Source organism: Thamnophis elegans, chromosome 1, assembly GCF_009769535.1.
Source record: "Thamnophis elegans isolate rThaEle1 chromosome 1, rThaEle1.pri, whole genome shotgun sequence".
Taxonomy (NCBI): domain Eukaryota; kingdom Metazoa; phylum Chordata; class Lepidosauria; order Squamata; family Colubridae; genus Thamnophis; species Thamnophis elegans.
In genome coordinates, this window is record NC_045541.1 from 85813967 (window position 1) to 85837332 (window position 23366).

Genomic DNA, 23366 nt, shown 5'->3' on the forward strand with positions numbered 1-23366 from the left:
AAAACAGATAGAATTTATGGAGGGCATGCAATACTTGCTAAGCTTTTGATCTGTCAATTCCCATCCCTTCTAACTACTCTCCTAAGTAAAAATAGTAAGTTTTAAAAGGGAAGGGAAGGAGGAGCCTTGTAAAAGAGAAGATTTGAGATTGCGCCAATACTAGCTGTGCTGAAATTAAAAGGTATGTCAGTTCTTAAAGTCTCAGGAGTGTTTTGATCATTTCAATTCTCCCCACTCTTCTGAATGTGTCATTACGATGCATTAAAACTCTATGCAGGCAGTAATTGTATTAGTACAAATGTTTTTGTCAACCACCTGTCTTCTGTGAGATGCTTTTTCCCCTTCTGGTGCTGAACCTGCAGTGTAAGAAGCTTGTAGTTGCTCTGTAAGGATATTGAATATCTGAGTTATAAGTTTGATAGTTATGTTTTATTGCCTTAAACATTACTCACCATATTTTGAAGGTAGAGAAGAATTGTATTTTATAATACCCTTTAACATAAAGATTCCTTCATCTAAAGATTGTCCTGGGTCTGATGACTTGTCTTGAAAGGATTTTCAAAGACCCTTGATAGTCTTTTTCAAGAATTAGTTTTCACAATCAGTGAAAAACAGAATGATAATCACAAATGTGACCATTATAAAACCAGACCAGATAAAGACAGATCATCTAGCTCAGAAAAGGGGTCCAATTAGTCCATTATGTAGGATGGAGAGGAAAACAAAATGCAGAAGTGTTTGAATATTTTCTCTCTCTCTTGTTCTTCAACAGTTGCTGAAATTCTTTGATTATAGCTTTCTACTTCCTTCAACAAGTTTTACTTATCTGTAGATTCCTGGAGTTTGCCTCAGCTGTCCATTCCTTTCTGAATGATGAAGTCAAACACACTTCTTGAATCAATCGTCTCTCAAATGTTTTATGATTTTGAGTGTGTCAAGAATCAAACACAGGTCAACAGATGCATTATCAATTGAAATTTGATTACTTATATATTGATTAATTCAACATCTTCATATAAACTCTCTGTGAAAATAGGATTTGGGTTCTATAAAGAGTTGATCTCCTGATGACACCAGGACTAAGCTAAAATAGGCCAAGAGTACCCAAATATAATTAAACAATATATTGAAACAATTCATTTTTATTCAAATGTTCAAATTCAGTCCTTACAATTAAGTAAGAGCAGGATCCCTTGTTTCTTGTCTTCTATCTTTCTCCATCAAATATCTTACCCTTTGAGCATAATATGGGGAAACTACTTCAGAACTGTGTATTGAATACTACAGCATTCAAAAATACATGAATTAGGAAAAATGCACACGGAAAAATATAAATGACTGGGTGGATTTTGTTAAAAGAAGAATCTTTAAATGGTAGCTAAATATGACTTTTTAAGAAAGGAAAATTGAGAAAGAAAGAGTAGATTTGTCCAATGCTACATGAAGTTGCAATTAGGAATAGCATATTATATAAAATCTAAGCAACACTAATTGATTTCTGCATTTTAGCCCTTTAATACACAACTGCAACAATTGAACTACTTTCATTGTTTCATAGGCAAGTCCATGAAATCTCTAGACTCCAAGGAGAGTGCTGCTTTGAATTTTTTGCTGTGTAGTGATAATATAGATCTGATATTTTAAGCAGAATGCATCATGTAGTGGAGATTGGGGGGGGGGGGTATTTCAGCCTCCCATAAAGATGCATATATACAAAGCATAGCATGGACAACTGGTATTATGACCCATATGTGGATGCATCATGACTTCACAATATATTCTCACAATATACAATATGTCCTTCTCACATTTCATTTCAGCAGCAATCTTACCTTTCAGCCTGTTGCCTTATATACTCTTTTATATTTGCTGTGTTTTGAGGAAGTACAAACTTGTACTATTTATCAAATAAGGCAATGATAAACAGATAAGATTAAAGCAAATGAAAATTCTATATTAATTCTTGCAACTTGTTGCAACTCAGCAAGAATGTTAACATTCTCATGCATTGCTGCTGAGAAAATTGATACTGAATTCAAAACACAGTTTATCAAGCATGGGATTCGCCAACCATGCATGTTTTATAGTGTTAAAAAGCAGAGAAAAAAGTATTAAAAATGATCCTAGATCCTAATTTCTATAATCTTTTGGGAAGGGGGATAATAACTGATAATAAAGTTTGACATTTTAATACATCACGTCTATTTCAAAAGTTTACTATACGCAGCACCAAAGACAAAGAATTTCTGTCATGTCTTCCAAATATATACATTTATTTATCACAATCCAAAGATTTTAAATATCACCCATCCCTTTTCTTTTGCCTCCCTAGGTGTAAGACCAATTAGTAAAGTTTTGGTATATAATCCACTCTTTTTATGTAAGCAAAATGATTCACTATCAGAACTTTCTTCAAATGGGTTATAGCAGGGTTGTCAAACTCCTAGTCCATGGGCCAGATGCGTCGTACGCTGGCCACACCCATGCCCAGTTTAGCAAGGGGGGGGAAGTCACGTGATGCCGCCATGACACCATGAGTTTGACACCCTTGGGTTATAGCTTTCAATATTCACATAGATAAGATGAAAGAGTGATTAAAGCCATTTTTGAAGGGATTCACATGCTGTTGGTTGAGGCCTTGTCAAATTAGGTACTTTGTTACAGTTTTCCAAATAAAGTGACTGCTAGTAGCTGTGCAGGCATCAGCATAGGCAACCTATCTAATTACAATATAAAAGTGCCAAAAAATATTAAGGGACTAAGGGACATTCCGAAATATGTGGTACCATTTTTAAATGTGACTCCCATCAATTTTTGTGGGGCCTTAAGAGAAACACATTTGATTAGAGAGATAAGATTACCCTAATAAATCAAAATAAAGTGGAAATTCAAACCTGGACATTCCAACTTCAAAACCATGACTTTTGTACATTTCATGATATCAAAGCAAAAGCTTTGAATTCAGTCTTCACAGTTGTAAGAGAATTTTACAGGTCCATTTGTTTTGCATAAAATGCTATCCATTCATGAACCTAAAACAACAGAGGTCACAATTTCTATCAGCTCTGCTCATGAAAAAAAAAATATCCACGTATAATTATCAATAGCTTCTTTGAACACAAAACTGAATAACCCTAAACACAATGTCAGTTTGCCATGAAACAGGCACTATGATAAAAGTAAACTAACCTGAGATGAACTAATGATGCCTCTGCAGCTGTGAAGGAGTGGCTTCTCCAAGCAGCACTCTGATTAAGGGGAAAGAACTAACACTGAGAGTTAACAGCATCTGGATCTAGACTTTTAAGACAAAGGAGACCTCATGTGCTTCTGTCAGGAAAAGCCAAAATGAACATGAGCTTTCTGAAATTCTCTTCCTGTTTCCTAACAGACTGGAGAGAAAGTCAGATGCAACATCAAAACAGAGCTTGTGTTGATAAGAGGTTAATAGGTAGTCCTCGACTTACAACAGTTCCTTTAGTGACTGTTCGAAGTTACGACATCACTGAAAAAAGTGACTTAAGACCGTTATTCACACTTACAACTGATGTACCATCCCCATGATCATGTGATCAAAATGTGGATACTTGGCAACTGGTTCATATTTATGATGGTTGCAGTGTCCAAGGGTCATGTGATTCCCTTTTGCAACCTTCTGACAAGCAAAGTCAATGGGGAAGACAGATTCACTTAACAATTGTGTTGCTACCTTAACAACTGCAGTGATTCACTTAACAACTGGGGCAAGAAAGGTTATAAAATGGGGCAAATTCACTTAATAACTGTCTCACTTAGCAACATAAATTTTGGATTCAATTGTGGTCGTAAGTCAAGGACTACCTGAATGCCGGAAGGAAATATGAGACAATAAATTAATTTCAACAGAAGAATTTCAAAACGTATTTTTAAATAAAAATTATGACTATCAAATTCAAGTTAGTAATTCTTTTACCAGCTTAATGAAATATTCCATTTTTTAATTTTATTTTATTAAAATAATTTTGAAGAACAAAGGCTATACAACCTTTGGGAATTGGTCAGCTGTATCAGGATTTTTTATTTCCTTTTTTCTCCTTAGATTTAGAAGCCACCAAATCCAAACTGAGTCACAGCAATTTATGTACATAAATAAATAGTATATATAAATAATAATTTGCATTTCAAATTAAATCCCAAATGATATTTTGAGCATCTGAAATGCTAGCACTTTAAGATTTCAAGCATCCTTTGCATAGGTTAGCAAGCCTAACATAGCATTAACCTCTTACGTCATCAGAGATTCCTGGGCCTAGAAATCTAGTGGAATCTGTGGATTGCATATTACTTGGATCACGATATTGTTTACAAACTTCAACAATAAGAAAGACAAGTCACCAGATTTAGAAACAAAAACATGGGAGCACATGAACTTAGGAATGCTGCTCACATTTGTGGTAAAATACCGGATTTTTTTCAAATTCAAAAATAAATGTATGCGGTGTTTGAAAAAAGCCTATCCATTGACTTGATTCCAATGGAAATATTGAACTAGAATAAATACACAGTGGAAAATGTATAGAATGTATGAAGCATTATGTAACAAGTGTAACAAATGTAACAAAAAATGTAGCAAAAACATATTTTGACCCTTAACTATACACATATATATTATACACGCAATTAATTTTCTCTTTAGCGAATGATCCATATTTATTTTTAAAAATGAAGATGAACTAGCATGTGAAATACACTCTTCTAAGATCTCTTTTATTTAAATACACAAGCATTTTAGCAGCAGGATTAACCTTGGCAATGTTCATAATATCTACAATTGCTTAAAAGTAAATTATCCGACTAACTGTAATGCATAAAGAATTAGAAACAAATTTAATTGATCTTGGTACACCAGTTATAATACCTACAGTTTTATAAACAAAATCCTATCAATTTCTGACAAGTGCAAAATGCAGTTAGTTATTAAAAAATAACTAATCACTTAGTCATTACATATTTTGGCTTCTTATTTTCTTTTCTCCTTTCACAAAGTTTTATAACAATAAAAAGCAATCTTAGACAAACACAAGTGGACTCAAAGAAACTAGTTGCTTGCCTGAATGATGCCTGTTAGATACAATAAATAAAAGACAAAAATTTCACACAATTCTCTGCTCTGAGTGTAATACTACCAGTGGATGCCCTCACAGAGTTTGGGAATTCACACTGCTTTAGAACACTTATCAGCACTACTCTGAAACTAGACTTCTCTTGATGGTTACAGGCTTCAGAATAACAACAACAACAAGTATAGAAGTTCAAGGTATATTGGTCCTTTTTTTATAGAGTTGGCACATTTTGGCACTGGCAATCGTTACACTGTAGGACTTACATTTTGAAGAGTGGGATTCTTCTAAGATTTCTTCTTGTTTTTGTGTAAACCACCATGGGCACTGGGTTTTTGTGTATTTTTGCTTGCAAGTCCTTGGGTTAAAGACTTCTCTATCTCAATTTTCTTTTCTTGATTATCTGTGCGTTTTGCAGCGAGTCTTGGAGACAAAGATCCAACTCCAGCCTGAATCTTAAAAAGACAATAAAAACAAGATATGTTGAATGTAATATGAGAAGAGAATATTTAGAAACTAGTACATAGTTTCTCTCTTACTGCTGAAACAATGTTTCATTGGTAAGATTTTGAAGGAGGTTACCTTAAAAAAGAACAGAGATGTAGTTATCTCTCAAAATGACTGTAAATCAGATAAACTAAAATGTGGATTAGCAACAAAATCTGCTCAGGAAAGCTATAACCTTTGACACCCTGAGTACACTGAAAGCTTCTGCACTGGAGACAAATTCCTTGTGTGTCTAACCACGCTTGGCCAAATAAACTTTTCAATTCAATTCAATCCTTCAGAGCTAGAATAGCTAAGCCACTCCTACAAGTCCTAAGACACATAATAAAGGGTGAGGTACTTTCCACCTACTGCTTTAGAGTCCTTTTTTACTCAAATGTGCTATGATATCAGTAAAAATCTTTCTGTTTCAGCATATCAACATGCCCTGATACTCTATACTGGACTTTCATCTACACTTACCTCACCTGGGGGAAAAATGAATTCATGAAAACATTCCGATTTCTGTGATAGCATTTTTCTTATCGACTCTAGTAACATACAGCATCACATATGACCCTAGGCTAGTGCAAGTACTTATAGTTGGGCTGCTACATAACTAAATTGATCATTGGGTAAATATGCTTACACTGTAGGTTGATTTGACAGCTGAACTCTTCTTTCTATAAGTCCCATTTGGTAAAACATTGATATGACTTTTTTTCTTGTTAGTCTGCAGGGAAAAAGTAAAGGACAAACTGATTTTAAGGAAAATATCAGATGCAAACATAAAGAGAGATATTGAGCTGACTAACCCAGCTCTGTGCAATTGCTTAGCTGCTTCATTTAAGCTGACAAATATTTTAAGCTTACTTGTTTTGTTGGTGTTGAGGGTTTGCTGCTCCCACTCTCTGGTTCTGCTTCTATATTGGGGTCTGAATTGCCATTGCTGCTAATGGGGCTCTCTTGTTCTCCACGAATTTCTTCCAGTTGTGAAGCAGGCGATGCACCATTTAGTCCATCTTCAAAAACTGCTACTTCTGTAGTGCTGCTACCGCTGCTATTCCACTTCTTCATTAACTCAAGGACATTAAATGGCCTTTGAACAATGTCTGTTTCACCCTGAAGAATAACAATCAATTTAAGGGGGGTATTTCTAGGAGAAATGAACAAAATAGATGAACAACTACTGTACTATGCTGCTCTAAATAGAAATTATATTTCTTTAATAAACCAATGATGAGAATGAGAGTAAGCCAAAGAAATGGAGGGGGGGGGATGGTTAAAGGAAATTAAAACAATAGAGTGCTGTTGGCTTTTTAATAAGACCACTAACAACCTAAGAGTACTTTTTTGATACAACTCTTTTTCATTATGACCAGAACATGCCAGAAATGACCCCTTATTGCTTATAAATAGTCCAGGAATGACAGTTTATAAAGCTGGCCTCTTTGGAGAAAAAGGTCTCCTCGAGAGTTCCCATCAGGTAAAAAAAACCTGCACCAACACCCACCTAGAATATCAGAGAGTAAGCTAATCAGAAGTGTATTGGGACAATGCAATCTTCCAATTTGGAAGGACTTCCTATAATTAGATATTGCATATTTGTTAAGAGTACCTGAAGAAAATTATCATAAATTACTAGAAATGACGAAGGTTAGAAATAAGAACAGCAGAACTCAATCTTGATATTGCAAGTGAAATATCTGCAGTATCTGCAAATATGTTTTTCCTGCTTTCTGGCAACATAAAGTTTCATGAATTCAGTCAGAAAAATACTGGGATTATTAGCAAAGCTTCACATTTTATAGTTCAATAGCAATAATATTTCTAGAATAACTGTACCATTCCAGCCTACCTACCCTCAGCTCCAGGTTTCAAAATATTTTTAAAAAGAAGTATCTGAGACAATGACCCCCATATATATTGTGTCATACACTTAGATTTGTGCTTACATTTGTAAGCAGCAAAGAAGTGCTTTTGCCCTTAAGAAAAGTACAAGACCTTTTTCTATTGCTTTGTAGGGAACTGGAGCTGTGAACAGCTGAAAGAGCTTAGACAGCCATTTAGAATGGAGGTACAGCTTCCTGTCCTCAGTTTGAATTAATGTTGTAACAGAAGTATGGAGACAGAATGATCGTTCTGGTGGTGGTATTGAGACATAATATGCCTACCTAGTTCTACTACTAGACTCGTATTCACATTCATGTGTATAACGTTTTTTATTATGATTTAACTTTAATACTGCATTTTAATGCTGCCTTTATTATTTTAATAATCACCTCAAGAGTGAGTACTTTTTCCTCCTATTTTCCCTATAACAACAGCCATGAGATGAGTAGGGCTGCAAAAATATGACTGGCTCAAAGTCACCAATCTGGCAGGATTAGAACTCATAGACACCTGGCTTCTAACCTGGTACCTTAACCACCAGATATGAGGGCTGGAATAATAGAGACACGCACAAAGAAAATTCTATATGTATTTAAATAATTTACGCCTAGTACTTCTGAACTTATAGAATTATTTTCAGATATGAACTCCCAATTCGGCTAGATGGCAATTTTCATCTGTAATTAACAGTAGACAAATTGATGTTATAGAAAACAAAATAACTACCTTATTTGCAAGCACATTCAAGTAATTAAGTGCACCAAATCACACCTACCAAATAAGAGGCTGAGTTGTAGTCAGGGGAAACAAGCCTATGTTTTAAAGAGCTACAAATACTGAAATAGCACATGAAATAGGATGGTTGTATTCTGACAGTTTTTAAGAAAGTGGAACCACTTAAGTTAATTGCTATATTGCTTCATTTGAACACCTGTTGCTTTTAATTTTGCTAGCATCTGGTGCTAATTGTGGGGAAAGTGGAGGATTACTAATTGGCTGCCTTTTAGATTGTTCATTTTCTTTTGTCTTTCCTTCAAGTTCTTTTCAGCCAGATTTTAAGGAAGGGCATGTCAGTAAGATTCAAATCATAGACTGGAACAATACGCCCCTCCATCATGTGGCACTCAGCTTATGTCAGAAAGACATTTGCCACTTTATGATCTTCAAACACTTGTCTCTGAATGGCAATATTCCCATACCATACTATAAAGATTTGCTGAAGGAACTCTTCACAAATTAAGAAAATAATAACAAAGACCTACAGTAATAGAAAAAGAGGCTCTAATAGCACTTACTAGCTACTGAAAAAAGTTAAATATATGCCCATAAACAAGACATTGCAAAATTGATGAGCTTATAATGGATTAAAACAATTTATAATGACCAGAACAGACAAAACTAGAGAAAGCATACTCAGTGCTTAATAATGGTGAAAGGAGAAGCCATGTTATTGAAAATAAAAATGTAGCACTCAGCCATGTTTGGTGTCAAGAAAATCAACATCAAGTACAACTACTTGATACAAAATATAGTAAATTATACTTTTAGAAGATATATAATAAGATTATGTCTAATGACGTTCACAAGCACATGCCAATTATTTACCTTATTTTCTTCAAAGGCTTTTGTTCATTAATCATTGAGACAGAGAAATAGAAAATTCTAAAGATGCAGACATTCTGGAATGTCTCTTCCTACAATGGCTACTATTACAATTTTGTAAACATTGTCCAAAACTAATATTTCAACAATTTTTTTCTGATGATGTTAGGATAGCAAACTCTCATTTGATATTTTAGTCTTTCTATGCTACAAGATAACAATATTCATAATTTGCACTTTCTTCTCCATTTCCACACCCCATTCAAAGTGCTGATATTAATCTTTAAAACCTTAAATGGCTTAAGATCAATATGTACTTAGGCTGTCAGTTTCATTTTGAGATCCTTCTCTGGATGCTTCTGCCAAGAATGTAAATTTATCTATGGAAATTTTAAATTTTGTTACATTATTTGTTACTGTAATTTAAGAAGAAAGGCTTGTTCACATTATTCCAATAAATTTTCAACCCACCGGATTCTCCTCACCCACCATAAATCTCTTAGCTTAACTGATAGAAATGTAAAATATAAAATTTCCATAAGACCAGCATCCACACCACAATAATTTCAACATCATCTTTTGGCAATTCAAAGTATTTTGCTCTTCATGTATTAAAAGAATTTGGTCTGCTACTACTCTGGATTCTTGGCTTTCATTAAATCTATTCTGTGGAGTTCTAAGTACACTCTGAGCTTGTTTGTTTGTTTGCAGACCTTTCCTTACCCAACTAGGTAGCATCATCAGTGACTAACATAAACAGGGCACTGATAATATTACCTAGTTGGTTGAGAAAGATCTGGAAGCAAACAACCAAGCTCAGAGAGCACCAAGAACTGCACAGTTCAACCTATTCTATTCCATTCTAGGTCTATTCTGGTGTGACCCGACAACAGCGCACCCGACAAAACCGCGGCGATAAAACCGTGACATTGACAGCGCGCCCACAAAGGCGCGTCGACAAAAGAGCACCAACAGAAGCGTGATTACAGTTAAGGTAAGGGTTAGGGTTAGGTTTAGGGTTAGGTTTAGAGCGTGCTTCTGTCAGCGCGCTGTTGTCGCCGCGCTTCTGTGCTCTTTCGTCACCACAATTTCAAATTCGCATTTTTTCCCCAGCGGTTTTGTCAGCGCGCTTTTGTTGAGCGCCCATTTGTCGGTGAACCCTATTCTGGTACTGTTTACATTTATTTTACATTTTATATTACTCTGCTATTTTCACATATTTTATAGTTTTAACTTTTGCTTATGAAAGGCCCACACATTTTCGTAATTGTATAGTGTAAATATACAATAAATATTTTTTTTACTTAGAGGAAGTTTTAAAATTAAGCTTATTTATGCTGTATATGATTTTTTAAAGAGAAATTGTTCTTCATATGATTCTGTTACTGTGATTCACTTTTCAGTATATCCCTTTCCAAAGGAAAGTAACACCAATGGATATAAGAGCCAAAAGTAGAATTGCTTATTTAGAACTCAACTGGGCTTATGTCAGCAAGATAGTTGGCATTTTCCTCTCTTTGCAAGTTTTTTAATTTTTAATTTCCCCCCCATTGTTTGAAATGGGGTAGAAAATCAATCGATTCCAGGATTGTCACACTTTTCCCTAATGTAACTGGCAAGTATGAATAATGGGAGTGCTGTTTTTCTTGTAGCTCCACAACTTTCTATAGTTCCTTCCACAACTTCCCCATCCCCTTTCTGCTTGAGCAGCCAAAGGCAGCTGGCAGAGGAATTTAGAGCTTGGATCTCAGTTTCAGTATCAGATTTCTCTCCATCATTGCAGAAGTTCTAAAAGGCTGAGAAAAAATAGAATTATATGTAATTGGGGAGAATAAAGATATACAAGAAATTATATTCATTTCCATGAATATTACGGAAATAAATATTTCTATAACTATTAGGAACTCTCTGCAGTTTCTAAACTTAATATACTGAAAAAATGAATATATATGTTGCAGATAATTGATAGTAAAATTAGATGTTATTTGATTATATGTGGAGGCAGACATTTTTAGACAATTGTTTTGAGGATGACTCATGTACATTGGGCCCTTAACTGATAATTTCTGTTGTATTACATTAGGTTATTTATGATACATCTAGCTATATAAAATGAAGATGTGTTACCATAACTTTTTGAAGTAGGTAAATACATTTTTCCAATTATGTCACAGGGCTTTACCTACTTCAAAAAACGCCTCCTGTCGCTTAGAAACAAGGGACTAATTTTTATAGCAGAATGATTTTTCACTATTAAATATCTGTACAGTATGAAATTATCTGGACCATTAAGAACATCTGGATTCCCCTTTAAACTTTTCTAATTAGAATATGCTAAACCTATAGATATATAAAATGTAGATAAGTAAATGTTCATCTAACCTTAATTGGAAAAATTAATTTTGCAAACAAAAGAATTAGAAATATTTAAAAGAAAAGGAAATAAAGCTTACTGTGATCCACTGGCAGTCAAGCAGTTCATTTGCAGTGATTCTGTGGGCAGGATCTACTTTCAGAAGCAGCCGCAGTATATTTTTAGCTATAAAAAAAAAGACATGAACCTAATTTCTAATAATTGTAAAATATACATCTCTCCACTATATTCATGTGTGTTAACTTAGCAGAGTACTATTCAGTAATCGTTTTGTGAAATTTCTTTAACTTCAATGAAGATCATGTTGGTGCTTTCAAAAGGTCAAAAGATCATTTGACAATGCTTTTACTTTATTTATCAAGGAGTTTTAGTCATATACTTATCTACCTACCAGCTATATTGACTGATTGCCACACTGATAGTTTAAAATGAAGTTCTCCTTTTTTTATAACTTCAAAAAGTTTTTCTTCTGAACTTGCCATAAAAGGTGATTCGCCAGATAATCTGGAAAGGTAAGAGGAAAAAAATGTTTCAGTTATTGAAATATATCTCTAGTTCACTACCAATATCTTCATGTGTATATTGTATTTTTTCAGTTTAGGGCAGCACTTTTTATTCAGTTGAATAGTAAATATAAAAGGAAGAATGCGGGATAAGATGGACAGAGAAGCATCAAATACTTATTCCAAATTCTTAACTGTCAAACACAGAGGAAATTATTATATTGTATTACAGCTAGGCCAAATATCCCTTTTTGCAGTGATTCAACTCGAGCTTAAATACGATTCATAACCAATGAATGTAGCCTTGAAGAAATATGAACAGAGTACAAAAGTAGCCTTGAAGTATGAACCAGCCATTATGAAAAATTAAGCACAATCAGGAAAGACAGAAAGGGAGACAATCTTGAGGGCTGACAAAATGGTTACTTACCAAATTTCCCCCACTCTATATGTAGATACAGGGATTTAAACTTCTCATTCAAATTTAGAAAATCAGGAATTGGGAATTTAAACTATTTCCACACAAAAAAAAATTAGAATGTTTATTTAATCTGTTCAGAACTACTGGTTTCTTCCTATATTTGTATTAATGTAGGTTCTTTTGCTTCTCTGGATCAGTCACATGAATGATCCACCAGTTGGAGATCATGCTTTTGTAAAGTGTGATGTCATACTACTGGTTATCTTACTGGCATTATTATCATTAAAATTCAATGACAGATTCTGAGAGAAAGCAGCATTTCTCAATCAGTCACATAGAGGATCCCAGTCAAGTGAGGATTACAGTATATGGAAAAATTATTATTACATTATGCAGTCAAACCAATTTAACTTCATGATGATACTGTTGGAGTACAAACACAGGTAGCTGAGATTAGAAATTAAAATGTAAATGAACAAGAAAACATTTAGAGAAGCATTACCAAAAACTAATATGAAATAGATGTATTTCAGTATTCCCCAATATATTCCTATTTGCAAGTATAGTTGTTTTTCAGAATAATGTAAAAAAAAATACTGACCATGGATATTGCTAATTTATCTCTGTAAAACTTGTGATCCATGAGGGCATGCCAAACTCAACCCACTAGGAACTCAATAAAAGATAATTGTCTCTTGTTTTACTAGTCCGTGTTAAAATTGAGATGGGCCATAAATTGCAGCTACATTACAATAAAATACACCATAGAGACCCTATGCTACTACACAAAAGTATCCATGAAATTCAACAATTCATTGTAAAATGAATGTTGTATTTCAAGGATTTGTTTTTCTATGGATAACATGGTCAAGCTTAGTGTAACAGATATACTTGTTAAGAGAAGGTATACCATCTCTATTAATAAAATTGGTTCAGCAGCTAATACATTAATACAGATCCATTAAAAACTACTAGGCACATCAGTGAGTAATGGAAACATTAAACATTCACTTAACAAGGACAGCTCAAAAACCATCTAACAATGGTTGAGCTGCCTGTGAAAACTACAAAAATTAAAGAATATTACATGCATCTCTATTATATCTTCTAAATAGAATAAAAGGAATATATATTCTATTAATTCTTACTAAGTTTGATTTTTAAGTGTCATTTAGGGACAATATAAAGTAACATTTTGGTAATATTATTGTGATCCTACAAGGCCAACTTAAAATATTTATGTGTTAATTAAAGTATAATGTTATGAAGCCTGAACTGTGACTAAAATTGGGACAATTCGGTGCTCTTTGTTTTACAAGGTCTGTGAATTGTACAGATTGCAGAAGCAGCATGGAATTCTTACTGTCCATTCAAATTACCCCAATCCAATGTATAATACATTCAGCTATGCTATATTGTGCAAAAATGGCATGGTAACATTAATACAATAAACTGTGATCATAAAATTGGTACTGTCTCAGTATTAAAAAGTTTCAGAACACAGCATGATCTACATTTTTTTTTAAAAGCAATAAAACTTCAGTAAAATCTGTGTGCATAAGAACTATATTGGATAAATTGGAAGAATAATTATTTGGGAAGTATCAACTTTATTGGGAAGAAGTTTATTCTTTCTACTTGACTGATCTCTTCTCAGTTGCCAATATTGAAGTTTCAAAGAAGGTCAGCCTAATGAAATTCAACATAGGAAAAGAACAGTTATGGCTCATCATTTTTCTCCATCAAAGAGAGTTCCTTGTTACAATTTAGATGTATTTGTATAGTTCAAATTCATTTATAAAGTGTAGATTGCATTTTTTACTGTTCAAGTATATCACATAAATATTTCTGATTTTCTTTATTCAATTAAAATATTAGTCTTATTTATAAATAACCAAATAAAATAGTAACCCAAGATCTATAAAGTACAATTGTCTATAAGAACTAGTAACTTGGGTCCAGATTTGGTCATACTAAAGGGAAATCTATTATAATCAATGGGATTTAAATTAATTACAACCATTTTCAATGAGTTCACACAAAGCATGACCTACATCTGACTCTAACCTTGAATAAAAATGTGTGTATTATAGTGAGTATCCACTTAAAACAAGGGTTTTTAAAGATAACATTCTGGCAAATAAACTCCATTTTGTCAAATGCAATCAGCAAAGCACAAAATTAAAAAACCGTATGCTCATAGAGACACAGAGAGATCAGAGTACATTTTCTTAGCTATGACCAAATAATACTTACTTGAGTATATTAAGAGCTGAGGTTAATCATTTCTGTTAGAAAGGATTCAGTAGAGACAATTTAAACAATGAAAAACACTAATCAAGCAGTAATTGACAAATATTGCTTTTTTAGGAATATTTTTATTATATATAAACTACTTACAACATATACATAATGACACCTATGCTCCAGACATCACACTGTTGGCTATAGTCATGTGCACTTATCACTTCTGGAGCTGCCAACAAAGAAAAAATACAGATACTTTTAATTACTTAAAAGAAAGCGGTATGGATGAGATATACTTTGCTCACCCCTCAAAAAATAGCAGATGTTGATATTAATAATGTAGGGCCTTAAACAATTCATGTTGCTATAACCTCATTTTGATCGTTTACTTAGTCACAATTATCATAATTCCTAATTTTGTTTCTTGTGTTCTTCCTATTTGTAAATTGTGAACACTGTTCCTAAAATCTTGACTTCAAATCCTTTACAAAACCACACAAATACATTTCAATTTGAAAAACATAGATTCATATATTAGTTTTAAAGTCAGAAAGGCTTCTTCCCTAGTATATAAGGGCAGATCCTATGCAGTGAGAAGTAAAAGTGTCAGAGTAGGCGTTAGTAATCTGTTTGTGTTGAGAGCTCATCAGAGATGTTGAGACTATTTAATGGGCACGCACTCAAAAAGGAAGCCATGGTGGATATGACTAGTTTCAGAAAGAGTTTTTCAAAATGAAAATGGTCATCAAATATGCTTTCTGTAATCCAAGTGGAAATCCAAGTGGTTGTAGGAACTAAAGGTTCTTCTACAGATTTCCTATTCGTTTTTTTTAAGTCAGGTGAAACAGGGAGCTGCATGGCCACCACGGTATGAAATAACAGGGCTGAGCTTCAATAGATGAGCTGCTAGTTTTTACAAATATCCTATTAAAATTGAATAGAATTAGTCAGCTCATCCTTTAAATTGAGCTTCAACCCTCGTATTGTACTTGTGAGCAATATTCTAAGAACTCAAGGACTATGCTCACTCACACCAATATGGAACTATGTTAACAATTAGCAATCCCATTGAACTGAATCAAACATTGCAAGCAGATTTATGAAAATGAAATGCAAATGTCTGTGCAAGTGAAAATCCACTGATGCATTAAAGCATTTTGTTTCCCTTGTTGCAAAGTCCTGCTCTCCTCTATTTCATCTCTGACAAAAAAGCACAGATAGATCCATGTTGTGATAATGTAGTCTTGCCTACTGTCATGGAAAGTCTGCTTACATTAATTGAGACACTATTCATACAAGCAGCCTCTACCAACAGTTAGATATTTCATTCTTTCCCATGCCATACCTCAGTTCTTCTGATTCCAAGTCTCCCAAGGATGCAGAAGAAGTGGGGGAAGGAATAGGCAAGCCCACTGTAACAAGCAAGCTTCTGAATGTTAATATTGGAAGCAAACTTCTGTTCTTAGCCATCCCTATTAAGATCATTATTTTCATTCTAAAAAGCTTACTCAGTCCTGTTTGAAGAAACTCTCTATTGGTAAAATATAGTTATAACTAACAACAATTACATAGCTTCAAACTTATATCATAATAATGTATCCATAAGTCATGAGCATAACAATTATTGCACATATATAAATTAATAGAATTCGATATATCCCTATGTATTTATTGATACTTACAAAACTTTAATTCATTATAATACTATTTTAATCAGTTCAAATTTAATGGAAAATATTATACAAAGTACTGGACTTACCCATATAAATAGGAGTCCCACAGGTAGACTGGAACATGCTTTCACTTCCTCCCATCTTTTGAACAGCTAAACCAAAATCAGTTACCTATAAGAAACCATCATTGTTTTCTTTATTATATGCATGGATGTAACTTTTTATTCTTCCTAAAATTTCAATATTCATAGCTAAACCATTTTGTGTGAGATTTAAAAAAAAACCCTCAAAAGATTTCCTATAACAATTCACATTAAGCAGAAAGTCTGCATCCAGGTTTCCATACATATTTCCATTTTTTTTGGAAATTGCATTAGCATTTGTGCATACATAAAAGCAAGATGGGTATTCAAGAGAAACAGCCAGGAAAACCAAATGCTGCTACAGGACTTATATTAACATATTTAAAAGACACATAATTATAATTACATGGTGCTTAAGGATCCAAATGCAGTATGTAATATACAGAAGATACTAATATTGAGTAGAAGCTAATATAGAAATAAAGACATTTAGAGACTAAATGGGTGTTTCAGTTGAAGGGAATTTAATACATTTTATTTGTACACATTCTATAAACAAATAAGCAAGAAGGAAAGGGAGAGCGGCTGGAGAATATTTTCCTTCAGGGAATCCAAGTACCCAAGGATCCTTACAGCCTATATTTCATAGACTGCTTTGAGAGGGCTGCCAAAGTACTGTCCATTTTCTGTATGTTTGATTTCAGACATAAAGGACAGAATGAGATAAACAGTGTCAATCATGTGTCAGTTGTGTTCCTGTCAATCTTGTTGTCTACAGTAGATAAGTATTAGTCCACTCCATCTAGCTGATCTCAAAAAAGCTAAACAAAGGCAAGCCTGATGAGTGCTTGGATGAGAGATCATCAGAAAATCTCATCTATAGGAGAGACTGGGAAGTCAAAAAATATCCAGGAAAAAAGAAATAATAATGAAATCTGTATTATTCTCAAGAAAGTAACAAGGACATCTACGAAGTCATCAGATATCATTATGTAATGGAAACTAGAGCAATCTAGCAAGGGAATGGCTGCTTTTATTACTGCAAAACATGTCCTCAGCTTTCCAGAGAAGTGTTTTCCATTTTCTTTTCAGGGATATTATATGGCCCCCCAAAAAGTCAATCCATTGCTCGGTACCATCTCCCTTGAAAGGGCTATTATGTCAGCTGAGCCAGAAAAGAGAAGAAGAAAGTAGGTTTGTCCAATTCACTATCTTTTCCCTTTTTTCTCTTCCTGTCTCAGTGCCTGGCTAAGGTAATCTGTGGTCCCTGCTTTCCTGCACACAGAGCTGATACCTGGATCTGGGGGAAATACTCTGCTATATGTGACTCAGAAACCATATATCCTGATGAGAAGGAGGCTGGGTAATTGTGCCTACAACATGTTGCATTCAGCTCTTGTTGGCACAAAAGAATAGGATTATGCCAAAGTGCTGTGCAATGGAAGAAAAATCAACATGGAAGAACTAACATTGCCCGCATATTTTTGAAAATCTCAACTACTTGAGTTACATTATTGTGTCTTTAGGCATTGATGCTTTGTCTGTAGCACTGTTTCTTCTAAAATGTTTTCATCAGAACTGTCCAGGAAAACTGGTGCCAAAACAACATAGCAAGGCCCTGCAGCCTTAACATATAGTCAATACTGTGTTGGAAGAGGAGAAAAACAACAGTCTGATTTAGCACGCAAACCTGCCACTCCTCAAACCCAAGAATGATCATACATTTCTCCCCAGAAATGCAAGCAGGAGGATATACAGAATCAAAAGGCATGAAGAGAAGCATGAATTAGCCCTAAGAGAAACCTTGATTCAGGCAGAACACTCAAGGACATAAAATACACTTCATCATAATATGTGGCTTTATTTCCCATAAAATGTACCCTAATATTAGATATCATTATAGACATTTTATTAAATCCTCCCAGTCATTTTAAAGCAACTATAAAAATAGTAGGCATTTTGTAATTATATTTATTAAAGGTCGATTATTTCTTTATAAATAAATAAGTGTAAGTTCTTGAATCAGTTAATGCATTTTGGCAGTAAATATTCATCTGAAGTCCATAAAGTAGAAAGTCATTGGGATGTAAAAACTATAGTTTTCAAAATTATTAAAATGTTTAAATTAACTTGCCAATATGCATAATTCATGCTAATCATGGATCTCCAGGCTTACATTTGCTAACAGTTTAAAATATCCAGAAAGTGAACAAAAAGAATAAAGTATACTTTTAAAAACATTTCTTTACATATAACTATACTGTTCTTTGTTCAATAAGAAATTTTTCACCAGTGGCACTTGACTCCCACATTCTTGTCAATTGCTGCTATGTCAGAACCTTATTTTCTGGCTTGATTATACCATTACACTTCAGTTTAAAAGCTACTAATAGGCATTTACTAGGAAAAGTGACTTTTGATACCTGTATCTGGAAAAAAAAGTAGTGTATAAAGTGAAGTATTACAATTTCTTACCTTTATGTTTAATTTCATTTCATTTTGTTCATCAATGTCACTGCTTTTAACTAAAATGTTTTCCAATTTCAAATCTCTATGAACTATATCTGTCAAGATGGAGAACAAAAAGTAAAAGTGTTATTTATCAAATGCATTGAAAAATATTCTGACAAAAATATTTTAAAACCCTTTTGACTGAGTAATTTATGTGCATTTCATTTCACATTAATGCACGCAAGCAGTCACTGTATTCCTTCTTTCATAAAAAAAAGAGAACAGTTTCTGTATGTTCCAAACTTCGGTCAAACTTAGATCGATTCTTCAAATAAAATGAAAGAGAAACCTGCATAGATTTTATAACATTAAAGAATATAATATGTCACAGGAATATTTTAAAAGCACTAATGTATAAAATTAGTATTTTCAAATGAAAATACTCAGTATGCTTTCTATGTTCAGAAACACAAAACATTAAAAAAAAAATCAGTTGAGCACTTATTTCTTATTCAGTTCCTTCCCACCACTACTGTTTTATTTCTATTCATAGTTGAACCACAAACTACCCATTTTCTGTTTTCTATCATTTGCTTAGGATTTTTTAAAATTATATCAAATCTCACATTAGTATTTTGTCACATATTCATGTGTGTCTATTTATCTGAGCATCTTAGTGGAATAAAATGGGGTCCCGTGACCCTGTCCAAAACAATGTGAACTCTCTTCAACTTTTCTATAACACACACACACACAATCACACACACACAATCACACACACTTTAACGACTAAAGGAAAAGTGAATGAATGGCCAAATGTTGAAGATGAGGTTCAAATCCTCTGTACTGCATCACAAAGTAAGAAAAAGAGTTCTGTGATGATTCACCAGCATTCATATGTAAAAGATTCCAGTTTTATATATTTTTACTCCAAGAAGTTGGAGGAAAGCTTTGTGACAGGATCCAAGGAAGGCATGAGCCTTATTATTCTAAAAATTCTAAAAAAATAAAATATTCCTTGTATAGATAAAATTATTATTGTCTCATCAACGGTCCATTCAAAACCAAGGTGAACAAATCAGGATATAATCTTAGAAAGATATAATCCTCTCTCTAAAATGTTATCTTCTTAATTCTCTTAATGAAGATTATTGAAAGTTATACACAGATGCTCACATTGATCACTGCTTAGATTAAAGAGTCGGAATCCATATTAACCTTTGCCCAAGTTCATATTGATAAAAATGAAAAGCCTAAACTTGATAAATATGCTGTGAAATGGATCCAAATATTTCTAGAAATAGCACCTTCATTGTTAACCTCGCTGGTTTTTGTGCATCACTGTGTAATGTCACTATAGGAGGAAAAGGTCTTTTGTCAAATTTTGTTAAATGTTTTATACAACATTAAAATGAACTGGCTGAAAGACAAAAGCACATGCAAGAGATTCTATGTTTATTTTGGTATGTTTTCTTTGACTTTCTAATAGCAGTTCTTGTTACACTGTGGGTCTTTCTGAACCTCTAATCCAGGAGATGATGAAATGGAGACATTATTTTGAAAAAGACACATCCCATTCATTTGCTTATTGAACAACTTTCCAGACTAAAACTTATATCCACAGAAATGATAAGAAAATAACAATTATTAGAAATATTCTATTTCCTTACTACCTTTGAATAAACTACTTATTAACTTATCAACAACAAGTTATTATTAGTCTTAAACCAGCAACCAGAACAAATAAAAGCAGTATATATAAACTTAAAACTACTAGTATAAAATAATAAATAACAACTAAAATCTATAATAAAATCCAGTGTCAATTACACATGGTCTGACTATATGATAGTCAGAATCCCTAAACTGTGTGGCTCATTGTAGATTCAATGCTAAAAGAGAAGTGACTAAGCAGTACAAAGAGTTTGTCACAATTGTTATATAACATCGCTATGGTGGAGAAGACACATGTTTGTGACGAATCCCTAGTGCTGCTGCACAGAATCTGACCACTTGCAGGTAGTCATGAACAGTTCATCCTTAAGCAGCCACTGGAGATATGTAGTGTCAGAACGGCAAGGATACCTAACAGTTATTGCAGAATATGTTTTTTTCCAGTGGTGGAATTCAAATAATTTAACAACCGGTTCTCTGCCCTAATGATTTCTTCCAACAACCAGTTCACCAAACTGCTCAGAAAAGTAACAACTGGTTTTCCTGAAGTGGTGCGAACTGGCTGAATCCCACCTTTTATACTTGCCATACAGAACTGCCGATGGGAACGCTTAACACCATACAAGTGCAAATGCTTTCCGGTGGTTTGCTGACTCCAACTGACTAACATAGCTGGCAGGAGCAACAACACATCTAATGGCATCTGGAGCCAGAAACAGTGGAGCTTTCCCTAAGTCTGCCTGCTCTCGATGTCCTCCACCCTTTGTCACAAGGTTTGTCTTGCTAGATCATGGTCCATCTTGAGTATTAAAATTGGGGAGAAGCCTAGTTTGGCAAGGTTGGAGTCAACAGCCTTGATCCATGATGAAGAGAGGATTAGAAATATTCTATTTCCTTACTACCTTTGAATAAAGTACTTATTAACTCATCTATTATACTAAAAATATAATAACAGTAAAAAATGGTTTTCAGCTATAAGTACAGTAAAAATAGGAAAACTGCAATTATTAAATATAGTACAAAATGAACATTCTTACCTTTCTTGTGAAGATAAGCAATTGCTGATGCAAGACTTTGGATTATATGCCGAGTCTCATTCTCTGAAAATTGACCTTTTCTTTGAAGAATCTCTTTAAGTTCTCCATCTTCGCATAACTCCATTATAAGATACACCCGCTGACATTAACAAAGAATATATCTGTGTCTCTGTGTCTGTGTAACACCACCTTAGCTTACATAGAATATTGAACTGAAGAAGTAATGTGGGAGTAGCTTTAATCGATAGGGTTTTTTCCAAATAATTATTCAGCATGTTCCAAAACTCTTGGTGGCTCCAAATTTAACACTGAAACTTGGGCTTTCACCCAATACTTAGAATATTAGTGTTCTTTTGAGCCTATTGATGACTCTAGACACAGAGTTACTGTAACTGAAGGAATAGGACCATAGCTTGGATGTCATCCTAGAATCCTACTGCAGCACATCATGGTATGGAGGGCATGAGGTTCCTAGCTTCAGCTGGTAAACCTATTGTAGCTAGATCTATAGTGAGAGCTGCAATGGCTCATGCTAGCATCACCACTTGTCCAGACTTCAGCAAACCATTCTACATGTGACTGCCTTTAAAATCTTCAGTAAACCTTAGCTTGATGGAAAAAGTTAGGGCCCAGATGGGATTATGTATATATTTCAGGCCCTACATTGATTGTCTATTATCTTTCAAGTGCAATTTTAAGCACTGGTGTTAACCCTTATAGTCTGATTTCAAGTTATTTATAGGAATGCATCTCCTCACTGGAATTTGCAATTGTGCCAGGAGAGGCAACAGATTGCTCCCAATTTTCAGGAAGTCAAGAGGGAAGGTGTGTTTTAGGGTGGCAGCATCGGTGTTTTGAATGGCCTCCCATTTGTGGTTAGATTAGTCCCAATGTTGATCATTTTCTAAATAGAAGCTGAAAAATGAGTTCTTTGGGAAGGCATTTGAATCGTGATGGATGGTGTATGTTTTATGTCTGGGTAAGAGGTGTTATACTGTATTTATTATTATGTTCATTTTATTTGTAAGCCATTGAGAATTGGATTAGACTGTGACAGGGAAAATCTGGCATATATAACAATCCCAACGGAAACAAGTAACAAGCACCACAGTTTATGGGTCAAAATGCAAGGTGGTAGTCATAGTAGCTTTTCCCCCACAAAGGGATGGGGTTTCAATCACTTAGCTGCAACTGCCATCTCACCATTTTTAACTACCAACCAATATAAGAATGATCTGACAGTCATAAAAGTCTGAATTGACAAAAAAAAAAAACCAAATGAATTTCCAGATTTGTTCAGAAAAAGGGATATTTGAATGCTGCAAATTTGAAACAGACAGAAAAATATGTAGCATTAAATAATAGAGAAGAAAGTTTTGGTCCAAACCACAAGAAAGTGGTTAGGGAAGAGTAACATTATTTTTAAGAATTTAGGAGCAAATGAATTATAGTACACCCAACCGCCATCATTATATCTTGTTTTACACATGATATGAACTGAACCTTGGGAGTTACATTTATGAAATCGTACCTTTGGTGTCTCAAACACTTCTTCAAGATGTATTATATGCTCATGGTTTACTCTTTTCAGAATGCTTACTTCTCGTTCAAGAAGCTTTACAGCAGAACTCCCAGCCTTAATGTGAGAAAAGTATTTTTTTTACAAACAGTACTAAACTTGATCAATTTTTGTTTGTTCTTTTAATGTATTTTAATTTATTTATTTGTATCCCATCTTTACTATTTTTACAAATAACTCAAGGCAGTAAACATATCCAAAATACAGAAAGAATTTGAGATTAAGGCTACAGAGGTTATCAGAC

At 33.9% G+C, this 23366-nt stretch overlaps 1 protein-coding gene across 1 annotated transcript in view; it reads right to left on the reverse strand.

Moving 5' to 3' along the window:
• Positions 1-4850: 4850 nt before the first annotated feature.
• Positions 4851-23366, reverse strand: part of STK33 (serine/threonine kinase 33) — a 55996-nt gene continuing 37480 nt past the window's right edge. The window contains exons 7-16 of the mRNA XM_032229101.1: positions 23075-23179; positions 21544-21682; positions 18857-18945; positions 16385-16469; positions 14779-14854; positions 11846-11958; positions 11534-11619; positions 6459-6707; positions 6235-6318; positions 4851-5554 (exon numbers count right to left, since the gene is read on the reverse strand). Of these exons, the coding sequence (XP_032084992.1) occupies positions 5387-5554; positions 6235-6318; positions 6459-6707; positions 11534-11619; positions 11846-11958; positions 14779-14854; positions 16385-16469; positions 18857-18945; positions 21544-21682; positions 23075-23179 (1194 nt within the window). The 3' untranslated portion in view covers positions 4851-5386. The remainder of the gene's footprint in view (positions 5555-6234; positions 6319-6458; positions 6708-11533; positions 11620-11845; positions 11959-14778; positions 14855-16384; positions 16470-18856; positions 18946-21543; positions 21683-23074; positions 23180-23366) is intronic.